Below are 27,389 nucleotides of genomic sequence, written 5' to 3' on the forward strand. Positions count from 1 at the left end.
TGTATAAGTTCCCTATTTTTGGGGACTCCAAATTAAGGAAACACCTCTTAGCACTGCCCATGTATAAGATGAGCCCCAATTTTAAACCAATTTTTTTTGGTAAATAAACCCCCTAGTCTTGTACATGGAAAAATACGGTAAACCCTGCCTGGAACCCTGGAGAACCAATCAGTGTAGACAATTGTTGGCATCTATCTGTCTTGAGACAATGGAGTGCACCTCCAGGGATGAAGTCTAACCACTGTGTTAGCAGTATGGAAGTGACCTCTCTGGGGTGCAAGCCTGACAAGGTCCTGGACTGCCCAGATGACCAGACCTTCCTCTCGGCCTTGCTGGGTGCAAAGGAAAGCAGAGCGAGACGTTTGGCCCCAGCTTGACTGCAGGAGTTGCCAGAAGGAGGCGTTCAATGCTCCATCCAACCATTTTCGGAACTCTACTTAATACTTGTGTAGGGTTTACCCCTTAGCCTTTTCATCTCTCAAATATATCCTGCAAGGCAGTGGAGATTTGGGATCAGTGTTTTCCTCCTTCTCCCAGATGGGCTACCTTCCCAGGTTGACAAGCCCCATCTGCCCCTCACTTCCCTCTACAGCACCTGAAGAAACCGCCATCTTGACTGTTGGACTCAAAATTAATCTTGTCTGCTCAATCTGCCAGAGCCTGTATTTGCATGCAGAGGAAGCCCCTAACTCAAAGAAGGTTTGAGACCCATCGACGACTCTCACCTGGTCTGGCTGGCCAGTTGAAACTGTTTCCTGGGGTCACTGTTGCATGGTGAGAGCTTCTAGAAGCCACAGGGGAGAGCTGAGTGCAGGGTGAGGACCAAAGGTGGACAAACTACCCCAGAAGGAGCATGATGTGTTCTCCACAAGAGGTATTACCCTTCCCCTAACAGCACACATAGACAGTCCTGAGCTATTTTAACTTGGTATAAGGCAGTGTTCCATGCTGACTCTTCAGCCCCAAACAATTGCCGTGTTCCTCAGGCATTGTTGGGCAAATCCATTTTTGACAGAGTGACATGAGGCGTCTCCTGATGCATGTCCACCTTCAACAGCTTGGATAATCTTTTTGCAGAGCCAGCAGGTGAAAAGTGCCTTGAGGCTGACAGTTTTCTCCTTCCTTCAACACCTGGTCCTGAGTCAGCCTGAAACTGCCACCTGGGTGCTCACAGAAGTGGGAGCAAAGTTTTGTGAGGGCATATGAGCTGGGTCTGTGTCTGCGTGGGTCATACGGAGGCAGAAAAAAATATTGTTATTGTGCTACGCAACTCGAGACCGCTGGTAATCTGATTGCATTGATAGCGAGGCAATTTAATCCATGTATTTATTTTTAGATCTATATCCCACCATTCTTCCAATGAGCTCAAGGTGATGTACAGTATATGGCTCTCCTCACCTCCATTTTATCCTCATAACAACCCTGTGAGGTAGGTTAGGCTGAAAGACCGGGAGTGGTCTAAAAGCCACCCAGCAGCCTTCATGGCTGAATGGAGGTTTAAACCCTGGTCTCTCCCAGGTCTTATTCCAGCAATTTAACCACTGCGCCCCACTTGCTTGCTATACGACCCTACTCTGATAGAACTGGGGGCCCACCAGCGTGACTAAGCCGCTTCTGGTGAACCAGAGCAGCACACGGAAATGCCATTTACCTTCCCACCAGATTTATCTACTTGCACTTTGACGTGCTTTTGAACTGCTAGGTGGGCAGGAGCTGGGACCGAACAACGGGAACTCACCCTGTTGTGGGGATTCGAACCGCCGATCTTCTGATCGGCAAGCCCTAGGCAGACCACAGTGCCACCTGTGTCCCTTAAAAAAAAAAGTCATAGCTTCCCCCCAAAGTATTCTGGGAACTATAATTTATTAAGGGTGCTGAGAGTCATCAGGAGGCCCCCTATTACCCTCACAGATCTACAGTTCCTAGAGAGGTTGAACAATCAATCCTTCTTTCCCTCATTGTCCTGTATGGGCCCTCAGTCACCTGTAGGCAATATGGGGATAATAGTGTTGCCATATGTCCAGAATTTTCTGGACATACCCGGAAAACTGCAGTTGGAAGTCTGGGCAAAAATTGTCACAATGTCTGGGTTGGTAGTGTCGTTTTTGCCAATTTTCCTTTGTTGTTGATGTTTAGTCGTTTAGTCATGTCCGATTCTTCGTGGCCCCATGGACCAGAGCACGCCAGGCACTCCTGTCTTCCACTGCCTCCTGCAGTTTGGTCAAACTCATGCTGGTAGCTTCAAGAACACTGTCCAACCATCTCATTCTCTGTCATCCCCTTCTCCTTGTGCCCTCCATCTTTCCCAACATCAGGGTCGTTTCCAGGGAGTCTTCTCTTCTCATGAGGTGGCCAAAGTATTGGAGCCTCAGCTTCAGGATCTGTGCTTCCAGTGAGCACTCAGGGCTGATTTCCGTCAGAATGGATAGGTTTGATCTTCTTGCAGTCCAGGGGACTCTCAAGAGTCTCCTCCAGCACCATAATTCAAAAGCATCAATTCTTTGGCGATCAGCCTTCTAGCTTAAAAATTTCATTTTTTGTGATTTTGCCAAAAAAGCTCAAAATCATTTGTGTCTGGATTTTCACTTTTTGAAATATGGAAACCCTAGAAGATAATACTTGTCAAGCACTTTGAGCACTTGAAAATGTGGCCTGGGAGTCTAGGGTCCAAAACCCCTTCCCCCACATCCATGAAAATCACTAGGTGACCTTCAGTTAGTCTCTCAGCCTGCTTCATGTTACAGGGCTGCTGTGAGGATAAACCGGCGAAGGGGAGAACCTTGAGCTGTTTGGAGGAAAAGTGGGGTATAAACAGTGCTTTTTTTCTTTAAAAACAAACAACATGTTTAGGGGTACTCTCATTTTCCTACTCATATTGAGATACTGCCCCTCAACGACACCAAACTTAGATTCACAAAATGTTTAGGGTATGCGTACCCCTGCGTACTCCCAGAAAAAAAAGGACTGGATATATATATCATAAGTCAAGCAAATTAAAGTAAAATAAATCTGTTGACTGCAGTATGAAATGTTGCCTTTTGCAAAGTGTGGGTGGGGCTAGAGCCAAAAAGGGGTAGTTCACCCACTTTTTAAACTTGCCCCTCCTCTCCCTGTTTCCTGCCCCACCATCCCTAGATCGTCCTGCCATCATTTCCATCTACAGTGGTACCTCTGGTTAAGAACTTAATTCGTTCTGAAGATCCGTTCTTAACCTGAAACTGTTCTTAACCTGAGGTACCACTTTAGCTAATGGGGCCTCCCGCTGCCACCACACAATTTCTGTTCTCATCCTGAAGCAAAGTTCTTACCCTGAAGTACTATTTCTGGGTTAGCAGAGGCTGTAACCTGAAGCGTCTGTAACCTGAAGCATCTGTAACCCGAGGTACCACTGTACCTGAAAGCAGACTGAGGGCAACATAAAATTCAGCAACTAATTCACTAAGGGTTTGCTGCCGGTTCCCCACTTTTTGCCTTTAGAGATGAGGATTATTATATGTCTATTTTTTATTTTATCTATCTATCTATCATCTATGAAAGAGGAATCAGCCTCAGTGTGACACTGGGAAGGTTTGCCTTTTCATGCTGCACTCTAGATTAAACTAGGCAGCTGCTCAATATGTTTTGTACAAATCTGCTTGCTTTGCATAGGCAACCGGCAATTTGCATGCTTTTATGCTGAACTTGCAGCTCGTGCTGAATTTTTAGATTATTATTTTATTTCTGTATTCCCACCACCCACTTCAAAAAAAAAGAAAGAAAGAAAGAAAGAAAGAAAGAAAGAGAAAAAAGGAGCAGGTCATAGATTTGTGGTGCAGTACTGTACATGGAGATCAGAAGATAGAGATGGAGAGAACACCAGATGATTAAGCTTATGGTTACACATGATAGGATCTGTGAGAATTTAACCCTCTGCCCACCCCACCGTTGGTAGTTCAGCTTTTCCAAACTCGGTTGTGACAAACCAATCCTCTGCTTTGTGGGAAATAAATGATTGCTTAAATTAGGCCGCGGTGGAGAACCTATTTCAACCTTGAGAACTACATCAGTGGAGCTCAGACCTGTGTATTTTCTATTTACCAAAGATAAAGAGCATAAAGGAATACTGCCATAGCAAACTGAAAGCAGCAGAAGAATGGAAATTATCAGTGAACTTGTTTTTCCAAGACATTACTAAAAAAAAAACACATTTCCCCCCCTGTAAACCTCTTTTGCATTTTTTAGGTATTGAGGTTAGATAGATTACACATTGCATCTTCCTCCCAATGAACCCATGCTGGTGGAAATATCAGTACTAATACAATTAAAACTTCTATAAACAGACAGTGAGGTAGGGTAGGTTCCCACAGGAATCTGATTGGCACTGGTAGAGCACTACTGACAATCGGCCTCGGTCCAGTATATCTGAAGGAGCGTCTCCACCCCCATCGTTCTACCCAGACACTAAGGTCCAGCACCAAGGGCCTTCTGGCGGCTCCCATACTGCGAGAAGCCAAGTTACAGGGAACCAGGCAGTGGGCCTTCTCGGTAGTGGCACCCGCCCTGTGGAACGCCCTCCCACCAGATGTCAAAGAGAACAACAACCACCAGACTTTTAGAAGACATCTGAAGGCAGCCCTGTTTAGGAAAGCTTTTAATGTCTGATGTATTATAGTATTTTAATATTTTTTTGTTTTTTTAAAAAAAGATATTTTATTAAAGTTTCCAATTTAATACAAAAAGAAAAACAACAAAAAACAAATAATGCACCAAAAATACAAAAATACACAATTAAAACCAAACAAAACAAATATAATTCCCGTTACTTATTTCCATTACCTTATATCCCGGACCTCCTCTCACCTCCCCCCTTTGTATTCCAGTTCAAATTCTTAATTCAGCAAATCCTTATTATAACTTAATATAACTTATTTTAGCTTATTACTCAACCTTTACATTACAGCTGGTAACCACTTAATTTCTGTCCAACATCATTCTAACATTCCTTAATTTTACAATATTTCTGTAAGTAGTCTTTAAATTTCCTCCAATCCTCTTCCGCCGATTCTTTTCCCTGGTCTCGGATTCTGCCGGTCATTTCTGCCAATCCCATCTAATCGATCATCTTCATTTGCCATTCTTCCAGAGTGGGTAAATCTTGTGTCTTCCAGTATTTTGCGATGAGAATTCTTGCTGCAATTGTCGCATACATAAAGAAAGTTCTGTCCTTCTTTGGCACCAATTGGCCAACCATGCCCAGGAGAAAGGCCTCCGGTTTTTTCAGGAAGGTATACTTAAATACCTTTTTCATTTCATTATAAATCATTTCCCAGAAAACCTTAATCCTTGGGCATGTCCACCAAAGGTGAAAGAATGTACCTTCAGTCTCCTTATATTTCCAACATTTGTTATCGGGCAAATGATAGATTTTTGCAAGCTTGACTGGGGTCATGTACCACCTATAAATCATTTTCATAATATTCTCTCGTAAGGCATTACATGCCGTAAATTTCAAACCGGTGGTCCATAACTGTTCCCAGTCAGCAAACATAATATTGTGTCCAACATCTTGTGCCCATTTAATCATTTTTTTTTTAAAAAAAGATTTTTATTAGTTTCCAATTTTTTAACAGAAAGAAAAAACAACAAAAAACAGACAAACAAAAAACTCGTATTTTCATAACCTTATTTTCATAACCCTCTTTTCCCGGACTTCCCCATACCTTTCCCTTTTTGCATCCTTAGTTTAGTACCATTATACAGCAACCTATCTTTCCCATGTGCCCATTTAATCATAACAGATTTCACTGTTTCGTCCTGGGTATTCCATTTCAGCAGCAAATTGTACATCTTTGACAGATTCTTTGTTTTGGGTTCTAACAATTCTGTTTCTAATTTCGATTTTTCCACCTGGAATCCAATTTTTTAATCCAATTTATAAACCTCCATTATCTGATAGTAATGAAGCCAATCTCGCATTTTACTTTTTAGTTTCTCAAAACTCTGCAATTTCAATTTGTCTCCCTCTTGTTCCAAAATTTCCCAATATTTTGGGCATTTGGACTCCATATTTTAATATTTTTTTGGAACCTGCCCAGAGTTGCTGGGGAAGCCCAGCCAGATGGGTGGGGTATAAATAATACTCACTTCCTCCGATCGTTTTGCTTGCCCTTTTCTGCACTTTCCCCTCTTGGCAATGTCTTTTTGCATACATTGGCCTGGAAGCAAAAGAGGTTGCCACTTTGCCAAAAGTAGGCAGGTTTAGGTCTGTTCAAGGCCTTGCAGGGGTGCCAACTTGAATTAAATGGGGGGGACAGGTAAGACCCACCCCGCATAATAAATCACATGACACAGTGCACACACACCATTTGAATAGCAGTGTCCATCAACTTGGGAGGGGGGCTGACCCCCTCAAATATTGGGGGAGCCGAATACCCCTCAGCCCCTAGGACAGTGATGGCCAAACTTGGCCCTCTAGCTGTTTTGGGACTACAACTCCCATCATCCCTAGCTAACAGGACCAGTGGTCAGGGATGATGGGAATTGTAGTCCCAAAACAGCTGGAGGGCCAAGTTTGGCCATCACTGTCCTAGGAGTTGGTTCTCATGAGGCCTTGGGTGGGTGAAGACCCACATGCACAATGTCTTCAGTTTTTTGACAGAAGAGAGGCAGGTTATAAATAAAAATAGCATCCATAGATTCTATACACATTGCCCTGAGCTCCTTGGGGCTTAACCGGATGCAGTTGTGCCTAGGAGAAATCCACTGAAGGAGATAAGAGCTGATGATGATCTCATCGACTTTGTGAATTTAGGGAATGGTTTGTTTCTGTCTTCAGTTTCTTAAGATGCCTTGTCAGCAGTTGGAAGGTTTTCCCTGTGATCATCATTTATTGAGGAGCTTATACACTGCTGGCAAGACAAGTCGATGACATGTAATGTTTAAAGCAGGGAGCCAGGGTGGGGGACAGCAGCTTGCTTTCGTGAACTGCTGCTAGATTGTAGGCACAGCTCTTGAACTGCTGGGAAGAATGTCCTGGAAGGAACTGAAAGAGCTCAAAGACACTGCCCAGTTACATAAAGCTTTTTTCCATCATCATTGTTTGTTATTTAAATGTATTATCTGGTAGAGAATGAAAAGCATAATGGATTATCAAGAAGAGGTACAAAAATCATAAAAGTTCAAAATGAAAAGAGAGGTCAGGTTTTTCCTTTTAAAAAGAACAGTGAGTATTGTTGGTAAAGCATATTGATTAATATTGTATGGAAAGTCTTACCTTCAAGTGAAAAAGGCTATTTGTTTCCTCCAATGCGCTATTACTACTAAACACAGTGATAATATAGTGTTACTACTAAAAATTCACACACACACAGACACACACACACACATAGGTAAAGATACCCCTGACCTTTAGGTCCAGTCGCGGACGACTCTGGGGTTGCGGCGCTCATCTCACTTTACTGGCCGAGGGATCTGGAGTACAGCTTCCAGGTCATTTGGCGAGCATGACTAAGCCACTTCTGGCAAACCAGAGCAGCGCACGGAAACGCCGTTTACCTTCCCGCCGGAGCGGTACCTATTTATCTACTTGCACTTTGATGTGCTTTTGAACTGCTAGGTTGGCAGGAGCTGGGACTGAACAACGGGAGCTCACCCCGTTGCAGGGATTCGAACCGCTGACCTTCTGATCGGCAAGCCCTAGGCTCTGTGGTTTAGACCAGTGTTTCCCAACCTTGTGCCTCCAGCTGTTTTTGGACTACAATTCCCATCATCCCTTGCCACTGGTCTTGCTAGTCAGGGATGATGGGAGTTGTAGTTCAAAAACAGCTGGAGGCACAAGGTTGGGAAACACTGGTTTAGACCACAGCGCCACCCCTGTCCCTACACACACACATCAAAAAGATAATTCATCTTAAAACGAATAAAATATGTCATTTATACGTGTACACATGAAATATAAATATAAATATAAATATGGCATTTTAGCCAATGCTAGTTCTGCTCAGAGAAGATCCATTGAAATTAATGGGCATTACTAACTTAAACCCATCAATTTACGTGGTTCTGTTCTAGAACTTAGATATACAATGCCATTGTATACAATAAAATCAGTTGTGGTTTAAGAAGTGCTATTATTTTTTTCCAACAGCGTCCAGATTCCATGAGTGGATGGGTGGGGGGTGGGGTGGGACTTGTTCATATACTTTGATGTCTTTTTCACAATATGTTAGCTTTGTCAGGAATGCTTTATCCCATACACTTTTATATATGAGTATTACATGCAGCAAATCTTCCCTCGCCTTCTAATGAAGGAGGGATTTGTTTCCTACAATGTTTTTCCAATATTGATGCAAACAGATATTAAGAAAATACCAATTAATGCTTGTTTAACTCTGTAGTTTTAATATGTGTTGTGACGTGGGGTTTGTGATTTCAGCTTTCTTGACATAATATGCTGGAGACAGTTCTCTAGTAACACTTCTTTATTAAAGCAACAAGACTGAGACCTGAGGAGGGGAGAGCTACATTTATAGGGACAGGGAACTAGCTAGAAAGGATACATTTTGAAGGGAACAATATCAGGCAATCACAGTCCTGCCTTTTGGAGGAAACCAATAAGACAGAGGATCCAAATACAGCAGCTTAAACGAACCAATAGTAGCTGTACCCTCTGGAACCAAAAGGCAGTTACTTTACCCTAATGCAAATACAGACAATAATAATACAGATATAAAATCCTTTGACTCAATACACAACAATATGCCTCCAAAGTAATATGAGCAAATCTAATGGCAGAACACAGGCATTATGATTTTATGACTGTAATGGCTTTCGGGTGAAATTCTTTACATCTCTGCATGTCCACTGGATTCGTCATAGATCTACGTCACACCAGCACTTTGCAATGGAAACTCCACGTCTGAGCAACAAGACTGAACTTGCTCAGCTCCCTTAAGGTGCTCTCCTGAATTAAACTGCTGTTTAGTGAATAAAGCAAGAGTTGCCAGGGGGCTTTTTGGGGGGCCAGGGGGCACATTTGAAATTTTGAGAAAAGTATCGTGGGTGCCAGTCACAAAATGGCTGCAAAGGGGAGGGGCAGTTGCATGACATCATGCAAAATGGCTCCTATATCTAAGAGTAGGCAAAGAGGCAGGAACACAGATTGGTGCAGGCCTGCCCACCGCATGAACTGCCACCCAATCGTTTCTGGGAGAAGACACATTAACACACACACTACCCCTCTGCCTTGGGCTATCCCCTTATCTGCTCCGAAGGGTTGTGGGGTGGCAGGGACTTATGGAGCCCCCAGAACAGATTTAGTGGGGGGAGGGGTTGCAGGGGGGAGGAGAGGAGGAAAAAACCTTGTGCAAATAGGTCATTTTTGCTCACCCAATGTACTACTCAGAGATACGCTGAACACAGCCTTGTCACTTTGTAAATATAGTTGTAGCTCTGGATGCAAACGGGATCCGTTCCGAAGTCCTGTTTGCATCCTGAGTAGAACGTAACACACGACTGCAAGTCTGTGTGTGCACAGGTCGCGTTTCGCCACTTCCGCGCATGCATGTGACGTCATTTTGAGCATCTGTGCATGCGCGAGCGGCAAAACCCGGAAGTAACGCGTTCCGGAGCGTAACCTGAAAACGCTCAACCTGAAGCATATTTAACCTGAGGTATGACTGTATACTAGGGACGCAGGTGGCGCTGTGGGTTAAAGCCTCAGCGCCTAGGGCTTGCCGATCGAAAGGTCGGCGGTTCGAATCCCTGCGGCGGGGTGCGCTCCCGCTGCTCGGTCCCAGCGCCTGCCAACCTAGCAGTTCGAAAGCACCTCCGGGTGCAAGTAGATAAATAGGGACCGCTTACCAGCGGGAAGGTAAACGGCGTTTCCGTGTGCGGCTCTGGCTCTGGCTCTGGCCAGAGCAGCGATGTCACGCTGGCCACGTGACCCGGAAGTGTCTCCGGACAGCGCTGGCCCCTGGCCTCTTAAGTGAGATGGGCGCACAACCCCAGAGTCTGTCAAGACTGGCCCGTACGGGCAGGGGTACCTTTACCTTTACCTTTATGACTGTATACTGTACTTCTTTTTCAGTCAGGGCACTGTTAGAGCACAAAATTGGATCCTGCTAGTGGGCTGCATCCTTCTCCCCCTACATCTGTGGGCTGACTTTTGACTGCTGGGAAGGGGCTGTAATATTCCTGATGAGGAACTCCCTACTGCAGCCCATTATGGTAGGCCCAGTGTCAAGCAGCTGATCGGTGCTGCCAGTGAGCCCTGCTTGCAAAAGGGAGCAGCCAGGAGATCACTTCAAGCTATCAATTGTTTCTTTGTCTCTTTCCACACCACCCCATTGCTGTGTGTGTCTGCAGCCACCAACTAGCAAATCTTTTCCTCATCTTAAAAAAAGCAATGTAGTTCATTCAACAGCTGGAAGCTTCCAGGCGGTATATGAATCAATAAGGCCAGGCAGGGGGGCCCAAACTGGTCAAGTTGCTTTGCAATGAGGTGTTATATACAAGGTGCTAAACTGGAGCAAGGCGTTCTTTCAGGCACTCGTTGTCTCACTGAATGGTGGTTTTTAAAAATCATGGAAGAGAAGTGAGAGGAGGAAGAAGAAAATAACATTTTCTTGGAAGTTTTTAAGAAGAGATTGGTTAGCTGTCTGTCACGGATGACCCCTAGGGTCCCTTCTAACCCTGAAATTCTATGGTTCTGTGACTCACTGGCAGTTATTAACCAAAGACTGAATGGGCATCTGTCATGGATGCTTGAGTTAAGATTCCTGTGTTTGAGCTGGTTAGACTAGATGATTCTATCTGGGCTGGCCAACCAGGAGGCTTCAAACAGCCAGCCAATCACAGCAGCAGATTCCACACCTCTCTTTGCTCTAGTTGCTCAGTGCACAGTCTCATGGGATGCTGTGTTGCTGAAAGCCAGAGGCCCCACGATAGGATTATTCCTGCAGTGCAGGCGGGTTGGACTAGATGAGCCTCAGAGTCCCTTCCAACCATACAGCTGATTCTATGCCCTTGGTAGGTGGTGGGCTCTCCTTCCTTTGAGATTCTCAGCAGAGCATGGTTGACCATCTGACATGGATGCTTTTGCTGCGATTCTTGCATTGCAGGGAGTTGGACTAGATGACCCTCATAGTCGCTTCAATTCCCTCTTTCATAACACTGTAAATTCCTAGTTTACGTGAGTTTGAAAGAGGATTAGACAAATTCACGGAGGAGGCATCCATCAATAGCTGCTTATCATAATCACTAGATAGAACCTCTATGTTCAGAGGTAGTACAGTGGTACCTCGGATTACAGATGCTTCAGGTTACAGACTCCGCTAACCCAGAAATAGTACCTCGGGTTAAGAACTTTGCTTCAGGATGAGAACAGAAATCGTGCTCTGGCAGCGCGGCCCCATTAGCTAAAGTGGTACCTCAGGTTAAGAACAGTTTCAGGTTAAGAACGGACCTCCGGAACGAATTAAGTTCTTAACCTGAGGTACCACTGTATGCCTCTTAAAGTTAGCTGCTGAGGAGCAACAACACAGTGGCATAGCATGGGTTGCCAGTGCCCAGGGCTGTGTGGAGGTGGGAGGGAGGGAAACTGGTGGAGTACGTATGCACATTCAGCTGCTTAGCAGCAGTAACCCAGGAGATTGCAGCGGCAGAGATAAGAAAAGAAGAGTTGTTCTGTTGTTTGGTGAGGTCACTTCCTGGTTCGCACGGAGAAGCCGTTTTCGACAGAGCCCAGCTATAGAAGCATGCAGCTAATTCAGTTGCATCGCAGAAAAATCACTTCTGCCCCCCTAACATAAAGACTGCCCTGTCCCCCCAAAATAAATCCTGGCTATGACCGGGTGTTGGGATTTTTCACCCCTAACACTCTTGTGCCTGGGGCAACCGCCCCAGTGCCTTCTGAAGGAGGAATTTGGACAAATGAAACTCTTTAAGTTCTGGGTTTTCAAGGCTCCAATTAATTCTACTGGCTCTGACTTTCACTCAGATCCTTCGGAAAGTAAATTTTCCACGGGTTGTGCTTTCGGGTGTGTGTTTGTGTGATCTGGAGGTTGAGGAAGAGAAGGGACCGTAGATGATGGTGCCCTTGGCAGTCGCTTAAAAATCCAAATGTGTCCACATGCCTAAAATGCTTGGCAACCCTTGTTGCCTTTTGCAGCATGAGCAAACTACTGTATTGAAATCAGGTGTGCTTTCTTCAGTTTCTATGGGTTAATCCTGCAAAACAAACATTGAGCTTTAGCAAAAGATCTTCAGCCAGCTGAATAGCAACCTTTAAAAAAACAAACAAACAAACAAACAAACAAACAAACGTATACCGTATTTTTTGCTTTATAAAACTCACTTTTTCCCTCCTAAAAAGTAAGGGGAAATGTGTGTGCGTCTTATGGAGTGAATGCAGGCTGCGCAGCTATCCCAGAAGCCAGAACAGTAAGAGGGATCACTGTGTAGCAATCCCCCTTTCTGTTCTGGCTTCTGAGATTCAGAATATTTTTTTTCTTGTTTTCCTCCTCCAAAAACTAGGTGCGTCTTGTGGTCTGGTGCATCTTATAGAGCGAAAAATACGGTATCTAAAATCTCCAAGGCAGATTATACATAAAACAGTATAAAATATCTATTAAAAATAGCAGCAGGAACAAACTTTAAATATGGTAAACAAATTAAATTGATCGAAACACAAGTAAAATTAATAGATTTTTTGGGGAAATAATAATGATATAATTATATGTCTGGGTAGGCTTGCCTAAACAAAAAAAGTCTTAGCAGGCATTAAAAGCGGTTCAAAAAGGATACCTGTCTAATAGGTTTGGAATGGCAGCTAGTAGGTGGCACCACAATGAAAGACCCTAAACTTTAAGTTAGAAATGTAAATAATATTTACATTTCAACTGCTAGTGTAGGAACCCCATCAAAGTGGAGGGAAGAAGTATCTAGTTGCTGCACAATTATTTTTTGCTTTTTCTGGCATCTGTGCCAGGGATAGCCAACATGGTGCCCCTCCAGATGTTAGAATTGTAGAATTGGAAAGGACTGCAAAGGTCAACTAGCCCAACCCCCTTCGGTGCAGGAATCTTTGCTCAATGTGGGACTCAAACCCACAGTCTTGAGATTAAGTGTCTCATGTTGTACCGGCTGAGCTTTTCACAGTTGTTGGAGTATAGCTTGCATCACTGGGGCAGATGGGAGTGGAAAGCCAACTGACAGTAAGAGCTGTTTGACAGTGGAACGGTCTCCCTTGGGAGACTCTCCTTCCTTGGGGGGGTTTAAGCAGAGGTTGAATGGGCACCTGTCTTGGATGCTTTAGCTGAGATTCCTGCACTGCAGGGGGTTGGACTGGATGACCCTCGGGGTCCCTTCCAACTCTACAATTCTGTGATTTCTGTTGTTACAGAAATTACCGGGGCGGGCCCACATCTTTAAAGTCGTTAAATGTTACAAATATTATGCCTGAATGTATCCTTTCAGCTTGACAGCTCAGGGAAGTTACCTAGCTTTAAAAATCATATAAAATCAACTCCTTTGCCACTTTCCTCCATTCCAAAGCTATTTTGCCCTTGAAAAAGGGACTCCAGGAAGTGGCCAGAGGTGACAATTGCTGAGCTGATTTTTGGCCAAGAAAAGCCTAATCCCATCACCAGACTTGCCTAGGGGTCCAGGCATGCGAAGGAAGTTCTACAGTGGTACCTCGGGTTACAGACGCTTCAGGTTACATACGCTTCAGGTTACAGACTCCGCTAACCCAGAAATAGTACCTCGGGTTAAGAACTTTGCTTCCGGATGAGAACAGAAATCGTGCCCCGGCGGCGCGGCGGCAGCAGGAGGCCCCATTAGCTAAAGTGGTGCTTCAGGTTAAGAACAGTTTCAGGTTAAGAATGGACCTCCGGACCGAATTAAGTACTTAACCTGAGGTACCACTGTATTATATTTTGGGTGGTGGGACTTCAGAGGTGTTTGCCTATGCTAATCTTATACCTGAGTCTTGCCCCCACATGTTTTGCCTATGCTAATCTTGGACCAAGGACTCGTCTGGACATGTTTGTCAAGGTTGAACCAGTGTAACCCCTGGCTACCCCTCCCCTTTGGTGACACGTCAGTGATGTAAACATGATGTATCAATGATGCTATGCGAACTGTATTCTGAGATGTGGTGGGAAGTTTTAAAAGTCAATGTCACCCCATGCTCTGGGTTCTCTCGCTGCTGTTGAATCTGTTGCGCAACAGTAAAGGATCTAAGTCTACTGACTGCGGGGGACGCAGGTGGCGCTGTGGGTTAAAGCCTCAGCGCCTAGGGCTTGCCGATCGAAAGGTCGGCGGTTCGAATCCCTGCGGCGGGGTGCACTCCCGCTGCTCGGTCCCAGCGCCTGCCAACCTAGCAGTTCGAAAGCACCTCCGGGTGCAAGTAGATAAATAGGGACCGCTTACCAGCGGGAAGGTAAACGGTGTTTCCGTGTGCGGCTCTGGCTCTGGCTCTGGCCAGAGCAGCGATGTCACGCTGGCCACGTGACCTGGAAGTGTCTCCGGACAGCGCTGGCCCCTGGCCTCTTAAGTGAGATGGGCGCACAACCCCAGAGTCTGTCAAGACTGGCCCGTACGGGCAGGAGTACCTTTACCTTTTACTACTGACTGCTGTTTTGCTCCAGATTGCTTGGCTGGAATTTCCTTCTTTTACTGACTGCATGGACCCCAACGAGCTGAACTGTTGACTAGTCTCTCACCCCAGAATTTTCCTTAACACTGTGATAACCTGGGTGGGGGGTGGGGCAGCCTTCCCTGGCTTTATACTTTATGTCACAAAAGAACATGAAATACTTGTTATCACCCCAATTTGTCAGAGCAACGAGGTTTTATCAATTACAAAGGAGCTCTTTGATTGCTCCTGCAGTGAAAATAGTCCTGGGGTTGTGTTTCCTCTATTACATCTCTGGTCTTCCAAGTATGGTGGCTTTTTAAAAGGGCGGTGGGGGGGGGTTGCAGTATTTTTCCAGTTTTTATGATTAAAGTTATACATCATGAGAGACCCATGAGCCACTTAATGGTTTCTACCAAGCCCATGACAAAGGAACAGCTGTAAAATCAATATTTTCTGCATGTCTTGGATGTGTGTATTGCTTTTCCTTTAAAAAAAAATTATTATTTAGCTGCCATGGTTATGGAAAGAAAAATTAAAAAACAGCTAAGGGTTTGGAACATCAAAAAAAAAAAAAATTTGAAACCAAAGTGGCAAAATTAAATAATACAGTGGAGGTGAGGGGGCATGAGACATCCAAGCATCTGTCTGCACACCGTACATACTGTATTTTTTGCTCCATAAAACTCACTTTTTCCCTCCTAAAAAGTAAGGGGAAATGTGTGTGCGTCTTATGGAGCGGATGCAGGCTGCGCAGCTATCACAGAAGCCAGAACAGCAATAGGGATTGCTGCTTTCACTGCGCAGCGATCCCTCTTGTGCAGCTATCCCAGAAGCCAGAACAGTAAGAGGGATCACTGCGCAGAGATCCCTCTTGCTGTTCTGGCTTCTGAGATTCAGAATATTTTTTTTCTTGTTTTCCTCCTCCAAAAACTAGGTGCATCTTGTTGTCTGATGCGTCTCATAGAGCGAAAAATACGGTATTTTTTGCTAATCTCCCAGAGCAAGCCTATGGACCAAAGCCTTTGAGTGCCCCCCTCTCCTACCACTGATGCTCACTGCCCCATTGATCAGTGGGTGGTGAGGGTGATGGTCTCCCCACCCCTGCACCCCTGCTAATGAAGGAGGAACTTAGAGGAGTGTGATTCTGTTTTCTACTTCCTCTTTCAGCTCAAGGTGCTTTTCACGGGCCTAAAGGAAATGACACAGGTTTAATAAAACCTTTGAAAACAAAAACAAACAAACAAAAATACCTGCAGGCCAAAAAAAAAAAAAGGTTGCTGAACTCTGTCCCAGGAGATATAGTTAATTTACTCTATGGGCTGCCTGCACAACCAATAAATGATTAATGTGAACCTGTTTCCGTGTGTAGGCGAGATCTCCATTTTAATTCCTTTCTCTTTCCTTTTTTCAATCCCTCTTGCAGACTTCATCATCTGTAACTGCAGTTCTGTTGGGAGCACTGGCCCGAGCGACTGCAACACCACGACAGGGCAGTGTGAATGCCGGACGGGACACATGGGTCTGCACTGCGAAGGGTGTGGGGAAGGCTATTACCCAGACCCCACAAGTGGGCAGTGCCTTTGGTGCGGCTGCTATTCCGAGGGCTCCGAATCCCTGTCCTGCGACAAGTAAGGAATGAGGTGACGTGAGCATCACTCACCGCCATCTTTTTTCTTTCCCTTTTGACCATGTGCTGGTGTTCAAGAGAGGGTTTGCTGCCTTGCTGTGCAGCTATGCTTATTCCCCCACCCTAGAATTATAGCATTGGAAAATATCCCTGGGGGTCATCTAGTCCAACCCCTGCAGTGCAGGAACCACGGCTAAAGGGTTCCTTTGTAGGGAGGGGAAATCTTACTTATTAATAATTTATTTGTAGGTATTCTGTTGATTTTTTTTTTTCAACGTAAGCATATGACTTACAAAAAGAACAATAAAGCCCTCACGATAATATCAAAACTCAGTAGACAATAAGTAGAGTATATACAGCTGTACCTTGGTTCTTGAACAGAATCTGTTAGAAAACCAAGGTGTGGCTTCCAATTGGCTGCAGCAGCTTCCTGCAGCCAATCAAAAGCCGCATCAGACGTTCGAGTTCCAAATAACATTTGCAAACCGGACCACTCACTTCCGGGTTTGCGGCGTTCAGGAGCCAAAACTTTTGAGTCGCAAGGCATTCGACAACCAAGATACGACTGTATATCTTTTCACCTGCGTAGGAAAGCCACTGTTGGGAGAGAAAATCTTACTTGACAAAGTTGGTAATGACAATATTACCTTCAGGATTTTTATTTTATTTATTTTTAATGCAGAAGTTGCAAAGATTTGAGGCGGAACCAATAAAAAGTGACAAAGAAAATGGATTTGTACCATACAAATAAACAAATAAATTGTCACTCTGGACTCCTTTTGGAAAGACACAATGGCCTGAACACAGATTACAATAAGTCTGTTGAGCTCAAACAGGCATAGGCAAACTCGGTCCTCCAGATGTTTTGGAACTATAACTCCCATCATCCCTAGCTAACAAGACCAGTTGTCAGGGATGATTGGAGTTGTAGGCCCAAAACATCTGGAGGGCCGGGTTTGCCCATGCCTGTTGTAACTCTTCGTTGATATGGCTGTGATCAAAATCTGGGGACAGGAGCTGCACTCTGAGCACCAGCAGGATCCATATATTGCCACTCTCTTTTCCTGGTCATGCATCCTTGACCAAAAGAGTCTTATCACTCGCACCACCCTGATAAGCTAATTATTAACAGAGTTCGTGTGGTAGAGAATGTGGTTTGTGAGAGGGAAACTCAATCCTTTCCCTGAGGATTGGGTTGAGGCGTGAAATGAACATTGACCTGACATGCTGCTGTGATGTATGGCCACTGCTGCTGCTACAATCAAACGCCGGCTTGGACCAACTAATTATGGGGAGAGTGAGAGGCTGCATGTCTGTTTATAGCGGAATCTCCTTTGTATTGTACATGTCCAGGTTTCATTTCAACATATTTTGACACCTCTTGCCTATATTCTTCTTTTTATGGTTAGGAGATGTTTGTTTCAGGTTGTGTGTGTGTGTGTTTGTTTGTGGGGTTTTTTTGGAGTTAGACAAGCCACATTTTCTACTAATTCTTTCAGAATAAGATAATTAGATAAGCATTCTCTCCCCTTGAGGGTGTGTCTGGCACCTTCATTGTATAGCTTTCATTGTATGCTGGGGGTACCCTTCTTTACTCTGGCCTTTTCACACCTGATGCATATGTATTCATGTATGTATGTCTTCTATTCTACATCCCATTAGTCTAAGTTATTATTATGATGCAAAGGTTTGGGGAAAGGTTTCAGATTCCATCGTTATTCCCCATTCTTCTGACAGTAAGCAGTTTCAACTGATTTTGATACTGGATTTTTATGCGGTATTTTTGTAATTCTCCCACCCCACACATTATAGTGAGAGGCTGGTAAGAAATCTACTTGTTGATCATGCAGCCTGTGTGACTTTCGTTTATTTTGAACTGCAGTGTAGTTGTAAATCTTGATGTGCAGGAGATAATGCCATGCCCTATAACCACATTTCCAAGAAGAGTCCACAGGAAGAAGTGGTTGATCCATTATTATCTTTCCCCCAAAAGTGCAGCAGAATGAGGTCATATAATATCCAGTTTATTAGGATTAACAAACTGCAGTCGTGTGCCAAACTTCCTGGTGGGGTTCACCTCCAACTGCATAGGACAGGGGTAGGCAATCTAAGGTCTGTGAGCCAGATGCGGCCCAACTGCCTTCTCAATCCAGACCGCGGACAGTCCCGGAATCAGCGTGTTTTTACATGAGTAGAATTTGTGCTTTTATTTAAAATGCATCTCTGGGTTATTTGTGGGGCATAGGAATTTGTTCATATTTCCCCCCAAAATATAGTCCAGCCTACCACATGGTCTGAGGGACGGTGGACCGGCCCACGGCTGAAAAAGGTTGCTGACCCCTGGCATAGGCTCATCTTGGAAAGCACATTGAGTTTTACAAAACCTGAAATATCCAGCTTTTAATTAGAAGCACAAACTATCTTGCCAGAAAGTGTCATTTATTCTGCTGGCATGAAATAGGAAACTCATCAAAGGAAAGAGGTTTCCAGATGCTGCTTGAATATTTTTCTCATTCTCTGACTTTATGCGAATTTGTCATAAAGAAACTTGAAAGCCTCATTATCACTATATACACTTCCCAGAGCAAGGAGAGTCCAGCTGTTCCCTGGTGCTCCGGTGCATCATATTCATTGCCCCTGGAACCGCTCCACTATATCACCGCTTTAGAGACTTATACCCTGCCCTTCCTAATGCTCATGTGCTACTCAAAGTGGCTTAGATTAGAACAATTAAAATACAGCGTTGCCGTGCTAAAACAACAATCAAAACTCCTCCTGGTGGTGGAGCATTAAAACTTAGTAAAGCTAAGTAGGGTTCGGTATGATTTTAGAATTGGTTGGTGGATTTTGTTTTGAGATTCCTGCATTAGATGTCGCTCGGGATCCATTCCAACTCTATAAATTCTTTGATTCTGTGAAAGCAAACAATGACGGGAAGGTGGGTGGGATTCTGACCTTGCAGCTATACATATTCTGAAAGGCTTTACAGTGGTACCTCGGGTTAAGTACTTAATTCGTTCCGGAGGTCCGTTCTTAACCTGAAACTGTTCTTAACCTGAAGCACCATTTTAGCTAATGGGGCCTCCTGCTGCTGCCGTGCCGCCGGAGCACGATTTCTGTTCTCATCCTGAAGCAAAGTTCTTAACCCGAGGTACTATTTCTGGGTTAGCTGAGTCTGTAACCTGAAGCGTCCGTAACCTGAAGTGTATGTAACCCGAGGTACCACTGTATTACAGTTGGGAAGAATGAGGGCATGTATCAAGTGTGGGGAACTGTTTTCAGCCTGAGGGTCACATCTCCTTCTGTGCAACTTTCTGAGGGCCACATGCTGGTGATCAAAGGTGAACATGTAAATTTTGCCTTTGTGCAGTCGGATAGTTTCTACACTCACTTTGGATACTTACTGAGGCAAGAGGCCCCACTGAGGACACGCTCCAGTCCAGAGGCCCCGACCTGGGCCCCAGACTGTGGGTGCCCAATGCCACGTGCGACATGACATGACATGATGTCATGTTGCACACGTACGTGCTACTCAGCCTCCACCCGTTACCGTTCTCCAGTACCGTGGCAGCAACGAGGCAGGGCCTCCACCTCCACAGAGCCTCTTTCGGGGCCTGCTGTGGCTGCAGATGCACCCCGGAATCACATCCGCAGCTGCAGCACACCCCAAGAGAAGCTCTGCGGTGGCGGCAGAGTTGTATCCTGAGGAGAGTTCGAAGGGCCACACTGAGGGGCCCAGAGGGTCTGCATTTGGCTCTCAGGCCCAAAGTATTTACTCTACCCTCTGATTTAAAGCTTGATTACAGTTGATGGAGGGAGAGGATGTATGCAAACACATCAGGAAGAACTTTCTGGCAGTAAGAGCTGTTTGACAGTGGAACAGTCTCCCTCGGGGGCATTGTGGACTCTCCTTCCCTGGAGGTTTTTAAGCAGAGGTTGGGTGGCCATGTCAGGGATGCTTTGCTGAGATTCCTGCCTTGCAGGGGGTTGGAATGGATGACCCTTGGGGTCCCTTCAAACCCTACAATTCTGTGATTCTATACCTGCTTGAAACTTGGTTTTGGTTGGGAAGGAAGACGAGATTTGTAAGCTGGTAAGGAGAAGCGTTCATAAGCTCACCTTCCTTCAGCCCCCAGCCTCAAGTGCTTTGCCCGCTTCGTGTCAGGCTGCCAGAAAAGCCCTTCCTCCGCCTGTTGTCCAATGCTGTGAGCAGAACCAGGCACAGTGCTTGCGGTAATTAACTTTATTGCTCAGTAACCAAGGAGTCAGCGCATGGCACATCCATCAGATAAGCACGTCAGTTGCAGAAGTTAAAGTTCCTGTCTCTTTCTTCCTCTTGTTTATACCTTACTCCTTGCTGTGACTCCGCTTTTCTTAATTGTTCCAGCCTTTTCTCGACTCTTGGTTCCTGTGCTGAGAGGGAGGGAGGGGAAGGAGCCAAATCAGGACTGTATAGTGGTACCTTGGGTTACAGACGCTTCAGTTTACAGACACTTCAGGTTACAGACTCCGCTAACCCAGAAATAGTACCTCGGGTTAAGAACTTTGCTTCAGGATGAAGTGGCAGCGGGAGGCCCCATTAGTTAAAGTGGTACCTCAGGTTAAGAACAATTTCAGGTTAAGAACGGACCTCTGGAACGAATTAACGTATTTTTCGCTCTATAAGATGCACCAGACCACAAGACGCACCTAGTTTTTGGAGGAGGAAAACAAGAAAAAAAAACATTCTGAATCTCAGAAGCCAGAACAGCAAGAGGGATTGCTGTGCAGTGAAAGCAGCAATCCCTCTTGCTGTTCTGGCTTCTGGGATAGCTACGCAGCCTGCATTCACTCCATAACACACACACACATTTCCCCTTACTTTTTAGGAGGGAAAAAGTGAGTCTTATAGGGGGGAAAATAATGTAAGTTCTTAACCCGAGGTACCACTGTATTGCAAAGCAGGAGACAGAGCCCCTGCTCTTTCAGCATCTGTGGCTACCTTAAGCCTCTCCCCTTCACCCTCACTCTCTGCTGATGATTCCTCCCTGTCCCATCAAAGGCCCCACAGGTGCCCCCTGGACCACAGGCTGCTACCACTCTTCCTCATCCATCCAGTCCCTGACACTTTGCTCCAAGGATTCTGGTTCCTCAGCAAACAGGGCTCCACCCACTCCCCAAGTAAATGGCGTCTTTGCACAGCGCAATTAAATTTGCTCAGCTGCAAGAAAGGCAGTTGTGGAAAATGAATGGTTTTCTATTTGCTTCTGTTTGTGCGCAAGTGCCCTTGAGACCCAGACCCAGACAGGAAGGGGGTGGGGGAGAGTCCAGCTCCATCGACCCTCCAGCCTGCCTCTTCCATGGGAAGGGACAGATTGCACCCTGAGTTGTTGTTGCTTTTTAAAAAAAGAGATTGGTTTGTGCGGCTGGACTAAAAACAAAAATGAATGAAATTTTAATGTGTGTGTGTGTAAAGCTTCTTATTCTTCTTTTTAGAATAGCTTTGATGCGCAGTTATGGTTCCTCTTCCCTCTCCCCTTGGCCAAATAAATAATTTCTCTCTCTGACCCCTATGTGTCTACATGCACATATAGGTCACCCTCTATGCCAGCTGCAAACTCCTTTGCCGTGCCTGGATCCTTGCACAGATGGAACAGATCCATCCACGTGCATGGAATTTGTCACTGTGTTCCATTTCCATGAGGATAGCTTCCCTGCTGTCAGGAAGAATGAGGGTCTCACGGAAGCAGTGCATTGGTTAGATGCGGGATGAACAACTATTACAACTATTGCACCATCTTGAAAGATCTTACAAGCAAGAGTAAAGCACCACCTGAGCGCATGACTTCAGAAGAACTAACTGATACTTCTTTATTCAGAAATGTTATCCAACTTTAATTGACAGAGCCAAGGGGAACAGCAGCAACATCCTGAGCAAAGCTAAGCAGGGTCCAGTATAGTTTTAAATTGGATAGGGGATAATTCATTGAAGGGGATTGGAATACCCTCAGGATCCCTTCAGCTCTATAATAATAATAATAATAATAATAATAATAATAATAATAATATATCATTTGTTCCCCAGCCACTCTGGGCGGCTTCCAACAAAGATTAAAAATACATCAAAATGTCACACCTTAAAAACTTCCCTGAACAAGGCTGCCTTCAGATGTTTTCTAAATGTCAGGTAGTTATTTATCTCTTTGACATCTGATGCGTGGGTGTTCCACAGGGTGGGCGCCACTACCAAGAAGGCCATACAGTTCTATGGTTCTATTAATCACCCTAGTAATAGGGCCAGAATGAACTAAATAGTTGTGTCAGCAGAAGCTGGGGCAGCAAATCCTGCTAGCACAATGGGGCTTTTTCACCTCTCCCCCCCCCCCCACACTCCAAATCAGCTCTAAGGGTGGGAAGCCTAGGAGAACCTCTAGAACAGGCCTGGGGTGGGGAATAGAGAGGGGATCCTTCCAAGTGGCAAGCGGAAAGGCTTGCACTAATAGAATGAGTGCAATATTGAATTTCACCCGTAGGACTGTCTCCAGTTACGGTCCGCTCAGAGTAGGTCTGCTGAAGTTAAAAGACCTAAGTCTGCAGTGCCTATTATTTCCAGTGAGTCTACTCTGAGTAGGTCTAGCGTTGGATACAACCCACATATTTTGAAATTACTCAGCTTTTTCTGAAGGCCTACTGTTGTGCAGGCTATGAAAAGCTTTTCTCCTCTTCTGATCTGGCTTGATGATGGCAAAAAATAAATAAATATGAATGTCTTTGTTTCTTCCCTGTCCACTGAAAATCCGTATCGTGGAATTCACATGGACAACGAACTGGTCCAGGAGCCTGCCAGGGCCTGTGCCCAGAATGGCAGAACATGATGGTGTGGGCATCATAATCTTGACCAGACACGCTTGGTGCTTTGACATTTCACAAAATGCTTTTTCAGAGTTCTTGAGGATTTGGGCTCCTCCGATAGATTTCAGGCAGACGGATTCCATTCAGTGGCATAAAGCGGGGGATGTTATGTGTACAATGCCCCAGTGTTTTCTGGGAATAAAGCTGCCCTTTTTCCTGCCCTTCCCTTCCCCTCCCCGGCCCACCCCCAACACCACAAAGGGGGCTTTGCTGAGATTGCATAATGTTGGGGGTGGCAGGAGCAGGGACTTGGGGGAGGGGAGCACTTCCTCAGAACACAGAAGGTGTTATTAAATTCAGATGGTTTCAAATAGCCAAGACGGGGCCAGGGAGGAGCAATGGGAAACTGAAACCCGGCCCCTCACCCTTTCTTGCTAATAGGCATTTCTGCCCTCTTGATTTTCCCATCTCACATCCAGATTAATTGACCTGAAAATCAACAACATATAGGTTGTGATGTTTCCATTAAAGCTCAGTTTAAAGGTTGGTGAATATAGATGGTTCCCTGTGGAACCTTCTTGTACAGTCCCCTTTCTGTGGATTTGCTGAACTGTTTTGTAAGACTTGGAAGGCAGATTATGTTTCAGTCATTAAATCTCATTGAATGGGTTGTTTGAGATCCTTCTAAGAGAAGAGACGGAGGGGGAAAAAAGACATCCTTCCTTCCTCGCTTCCTTCCTTGGTATACTCAAGCAATAGGTGTGCATTTCTTAACATCACACCCGGTCCGCTTCCCCATCTTGCGGGTTCCATGACTGATTTATTGACTGTCCCCTATTCTTGCAGCACTGAAGTGTCTGTGAAGCAGAAAGAAAACAGTTGGCTTCCCCAGTCACCTGGGTCCTTGAACCTGAGAGAAGCCTCCTTTGGTCATTACTCACAGGCATACACACCAGCTCTCTCTTTACTAGGGCCAGCCCCTATTTTGCGGAATTTGTCTTCTGTAAAGCCACATTCAGCATTCCAGTATACTTGAAGGAGCGTCTCCACCCCCATTGTTCTGCCCGGACCCTGAGGTCCAGCTCCGAGGGCCTTCTGGTGGTTCCCTCGCTGCAAGAAGCCAAGTTACAGGGAACCAGGCAGAGGGCCTTCTCGGTGGTGGCACCCACCCTGTGGAATGCCCTCCCACCAGATGTCAAAGAGAAAAATAACTACCAAACTTTTAGATGACATTTAAAGGCAGCCCTGTTTAGGGAAGCTGTTAACGTTTAATAGGTTATTGTATTTTAGTGTTTTGTTGGAAGCCGCCCAGATGGGCGGGGTATAAATAAATTATTATTATTATTATTATTATTATTATTATTATTATTATTATTATTATTATCATGGGAGACACAGTGATGGATGAGTGAGACACACTCTCCCATCTGGATTGCATGGAGGCTGGACATGCTCTCAACCTGCCGCATTCCAGATCAGACCAATTGTCCTTGCAGCCCTGTATTGACAATTCTTCCCGGGCCTAGCTCTTCAGGTTCTCAGTGATAGGGATGTTGGAGAATTCTGACAAAAACTTCAAAGGAAGCAGAACTTGCTGCAGTTTGTGCACTTGTCTGTGGTCAGAAAGGGAAATCAGTCAAATAAATAAGACTGACTCACAACTTTGTGGGTTTTTTAAGTCCACAAAATATACACTATTAATGTTTTTGAAAAACATTGGTTTGATGTTTCCCTTAAATTGGAATGAATGTAAGTTACGTTAAGTCAGAGCTTTCCAAACTGTGTGTTGCGTCACATTCGTGTGTCAGCTGCAGTGTGTTGGTGTGTTGTGCAAATGCTCCCTGCATTCTTAAAAGGGGTTAGTTTAACCTCTGGTTTGCTACTAAAACGGAATTACTGTGTCATGAAATAATGCATGTCTAAAAAGTGTGTCACCAACATGAAAAGTTTGGAAAGCTCTGGCGTAAGTTGTGTGAATTGTTATGTAAGAGCTTTACAAAAAAAAAAAAAAATGTGCGGTTTAGAAATGATTTCAAATTTTAAAAATCAATCAGTTGATTGAGCAAGGTGAATAATGTGGCATTTGGTGGAAACTGAAGTGCAGCAGAATGGAAACAGTGCTGATTATGACGGTCATATGCTGGAAGGGAAATAGCCTTCTTGCATTCCTAGCAAGTGATTTGTTATGCACAGGGATGTTATGCACAGGCAGTGAGACTGTGCTTTGTAGGTAGGTAGTGTTGGAATCTTCATGCAATCTGAAATAAAGTAGCCATATCTTTATTTATTTTACCGATAAAGAAATTCCAGTCTAGCTCCTCTGCACCACTCAGCACAGCTTAGAGCAATTTTAAAACCACAATATTGTATAAGGTAATAAAAAGACATTAAAATGGCAATGGTAAAAAAATGCAACAATAGATGCACATTAAAATGACAGATATATGTGGGTAAAAATGCAACAATAAAATATGCGGTCAGAAAAATGCAACAGAATGGAAAAAAACCAGTAAGAAACAATAAGAAAAAAAGCAACAGTACATGAAAATGCAAGAAGAAAAAGAAAAGGAATTAAAAAGAAATAAGAAAAAAGTTTGGCTTGGAAAGTGAATTCAGTTTGTTGTCTTAAGGTGGGGGGAAATGCCCAGATTTCTCCTCCTCCTCCTCTTCGACACCATAATCAGCTTCTTAACAGCAGGGTCTGTGTGTGTGTGGTTTGGGCACATTTAAATTGTTTACCTTTTCTTGGAAAAGCCTTCTAGAACCTATGAAAGAGGATGTTTTCATGAAGCTTTATTGACCAGAGGCAAAACCTCTTGCCTTGCTTGAAAGCTTTAATTATTGCACACACCCGGCCCATCTGTATCGAGTTCAACATCCTGCCAGAGGGGCATTAAATCCAGCACTCGATCCCCCTTTAAAAAGTTTAATAACTTCCTTTTCTGCCTTGCATCAGCCAAGAGGCATAAAATCGGGGGTGGGGGTTGTGCAAAGACCCTGGGCTGGCCTGCGAGTGGGAAAAGAGATTTAAATATGCAGACTTCTGGAACTCAGTGGGAATGTATACATAGATGACTATTTAAGTTGCAATCTTATGCTCACCTGGAAATCAGTCCCACTGACCTCAATAGGATTTATTTTTGAGTATTATCATTATTTATTAGAAATTTTATATGCCAGCCTTCAAAGATCACAGGGCGATTTACAGCATAAAAATATAAAATGTAAAATACAGTGGTACCTCGGGTTAAGTACTTAATTCGTTCCGGAGGTCCGTTCCTAACCTGAAACTGTTCTTAACCTGAAGCACCACTTTAGCTAATGGGGCCTCCTGCTGCCGCTGCGCCTCTGGAGCACAATTTCTGTTCTCATCCTGAAGCAAAGTTCTTAACCCGAGGTACTATTTCTGGGTTAGCGGAGTCTGTAACCTGAAGCATATGTAACCTGAAGTGTATGTAACCCGAGGTACCACTGTACATATAATAATAGCAACAGCAACTACCAATAACCCCCCCTCCCACAAACACATTTTAAAGGCCATAGATTCTTCAGTCAGCCAAAGGCCTGGTGGAAGGGGAACATTTTCACCTGGCACTAAAGGTGTATAATGAAGACACCTGAGAAACCTTCCTGGGAGAGCTTTCCACAAGTGGGGAAAGCTGATGCTCGCAGGGTCTGGGCCGATTCATATGGGGAGAGGCAGTCCTTGAGGTATTGCAATCCTGAGGCATTCTAGGCTTTATAGGCCCAAACCAGCACTTTGAATCGGGCTCAGAAACTAATTAGCAACCAATGTGGTCGGTCCAGGATTGATGTAATATGCTCAAACCATATTGTCCCGGTGAACAACCTGTTCACTGAGTAGGTATGCGTAAGAGTTTCAGTGAGATTGGGCTGCACTTATGTAGCTTATTTCTTAACTACACCCAAATAGTGTTGTACCCAAAACCTGAACTTTATGCAAAAGGGGGCCATAAGGGCCCCTCCAGGCATCCTTTATTATAATATCAGGGTAATTGTGTGGGATCCCACTTTCAGTACCTTTTACACTTTCATATGTTTCAGTGTAGACATACTGCTTCATTTCCAATAAGTACCGGTACGTGCCGCTTAAATTCTTGCTTAAATTCTGTAACTTTATACCACAAATGTTCCAGGGTGGTTCCCTCCCCCCCACCCCACTTTTGTTGCAGTATAGCAGAAGACAGGACCTTCTGGGTGACTGCACCCCAACTTTGAGGCTCTTTCCCTTCAGAAGTGCCGACAAATTCCCTTGTTTTCGCAGGCTTTTGGAATACTTTTTTAGCCTAG

At 44.7% G+C, this 27,389-nt stretch overlaps 1 protein-coding gene and 1 long non-coding RNA gene across 2 annotated transcripts in view; one reads left to right on the forward strand and one right to left on the reverse strand.

Annotated features, from left to right (window-relative positions):
- Positions 1-27,389, forward strand: part of MEGF9 (multiple EGF like domains 9) — a 96,036-nt gene that overhangs the window by 49,708 nt on the left and 18,939 nt on the right. Inside the window, exon 2 of the mRNA XM_079962078.1 lies at positions 16,044-16,248. Within this exon, the coding sequence (XP_079818204.1) occupies positions 16,044-16,248 (205 nt within the window). The remainder of the gene's footprint in view (positions 1-16,043; positions 16,249-27,389) is intronic.
- Positions 18,428-27,389, reverse strand: part of LOC307207990 — a 216,713-nt gene continuing 207,751 nt past the window's right edge. The window contains exon 2 of the long non-coding RNA XR_013834924.1: positions 18,428-18,529. This is a non-coding gene — a long non-coding RNA (uncharacterized lncRNA). The remainder of the gene's footprint in view (positions 18,530-27,389) is intronic.

The sequence above is a fragment of the Podarcis cretensis genome, assembly GCF_951804945.1.
Source record: "Podarcis cretensis genome assembly, chromosome: Z".
In the NCBI taxonomy this organism is placed as follows: Eukaryota; Metazoa; Chordata; class Lepidosauria; order Squamata; family Lacertidae; genus Podarcis; species Podarcis cretensis.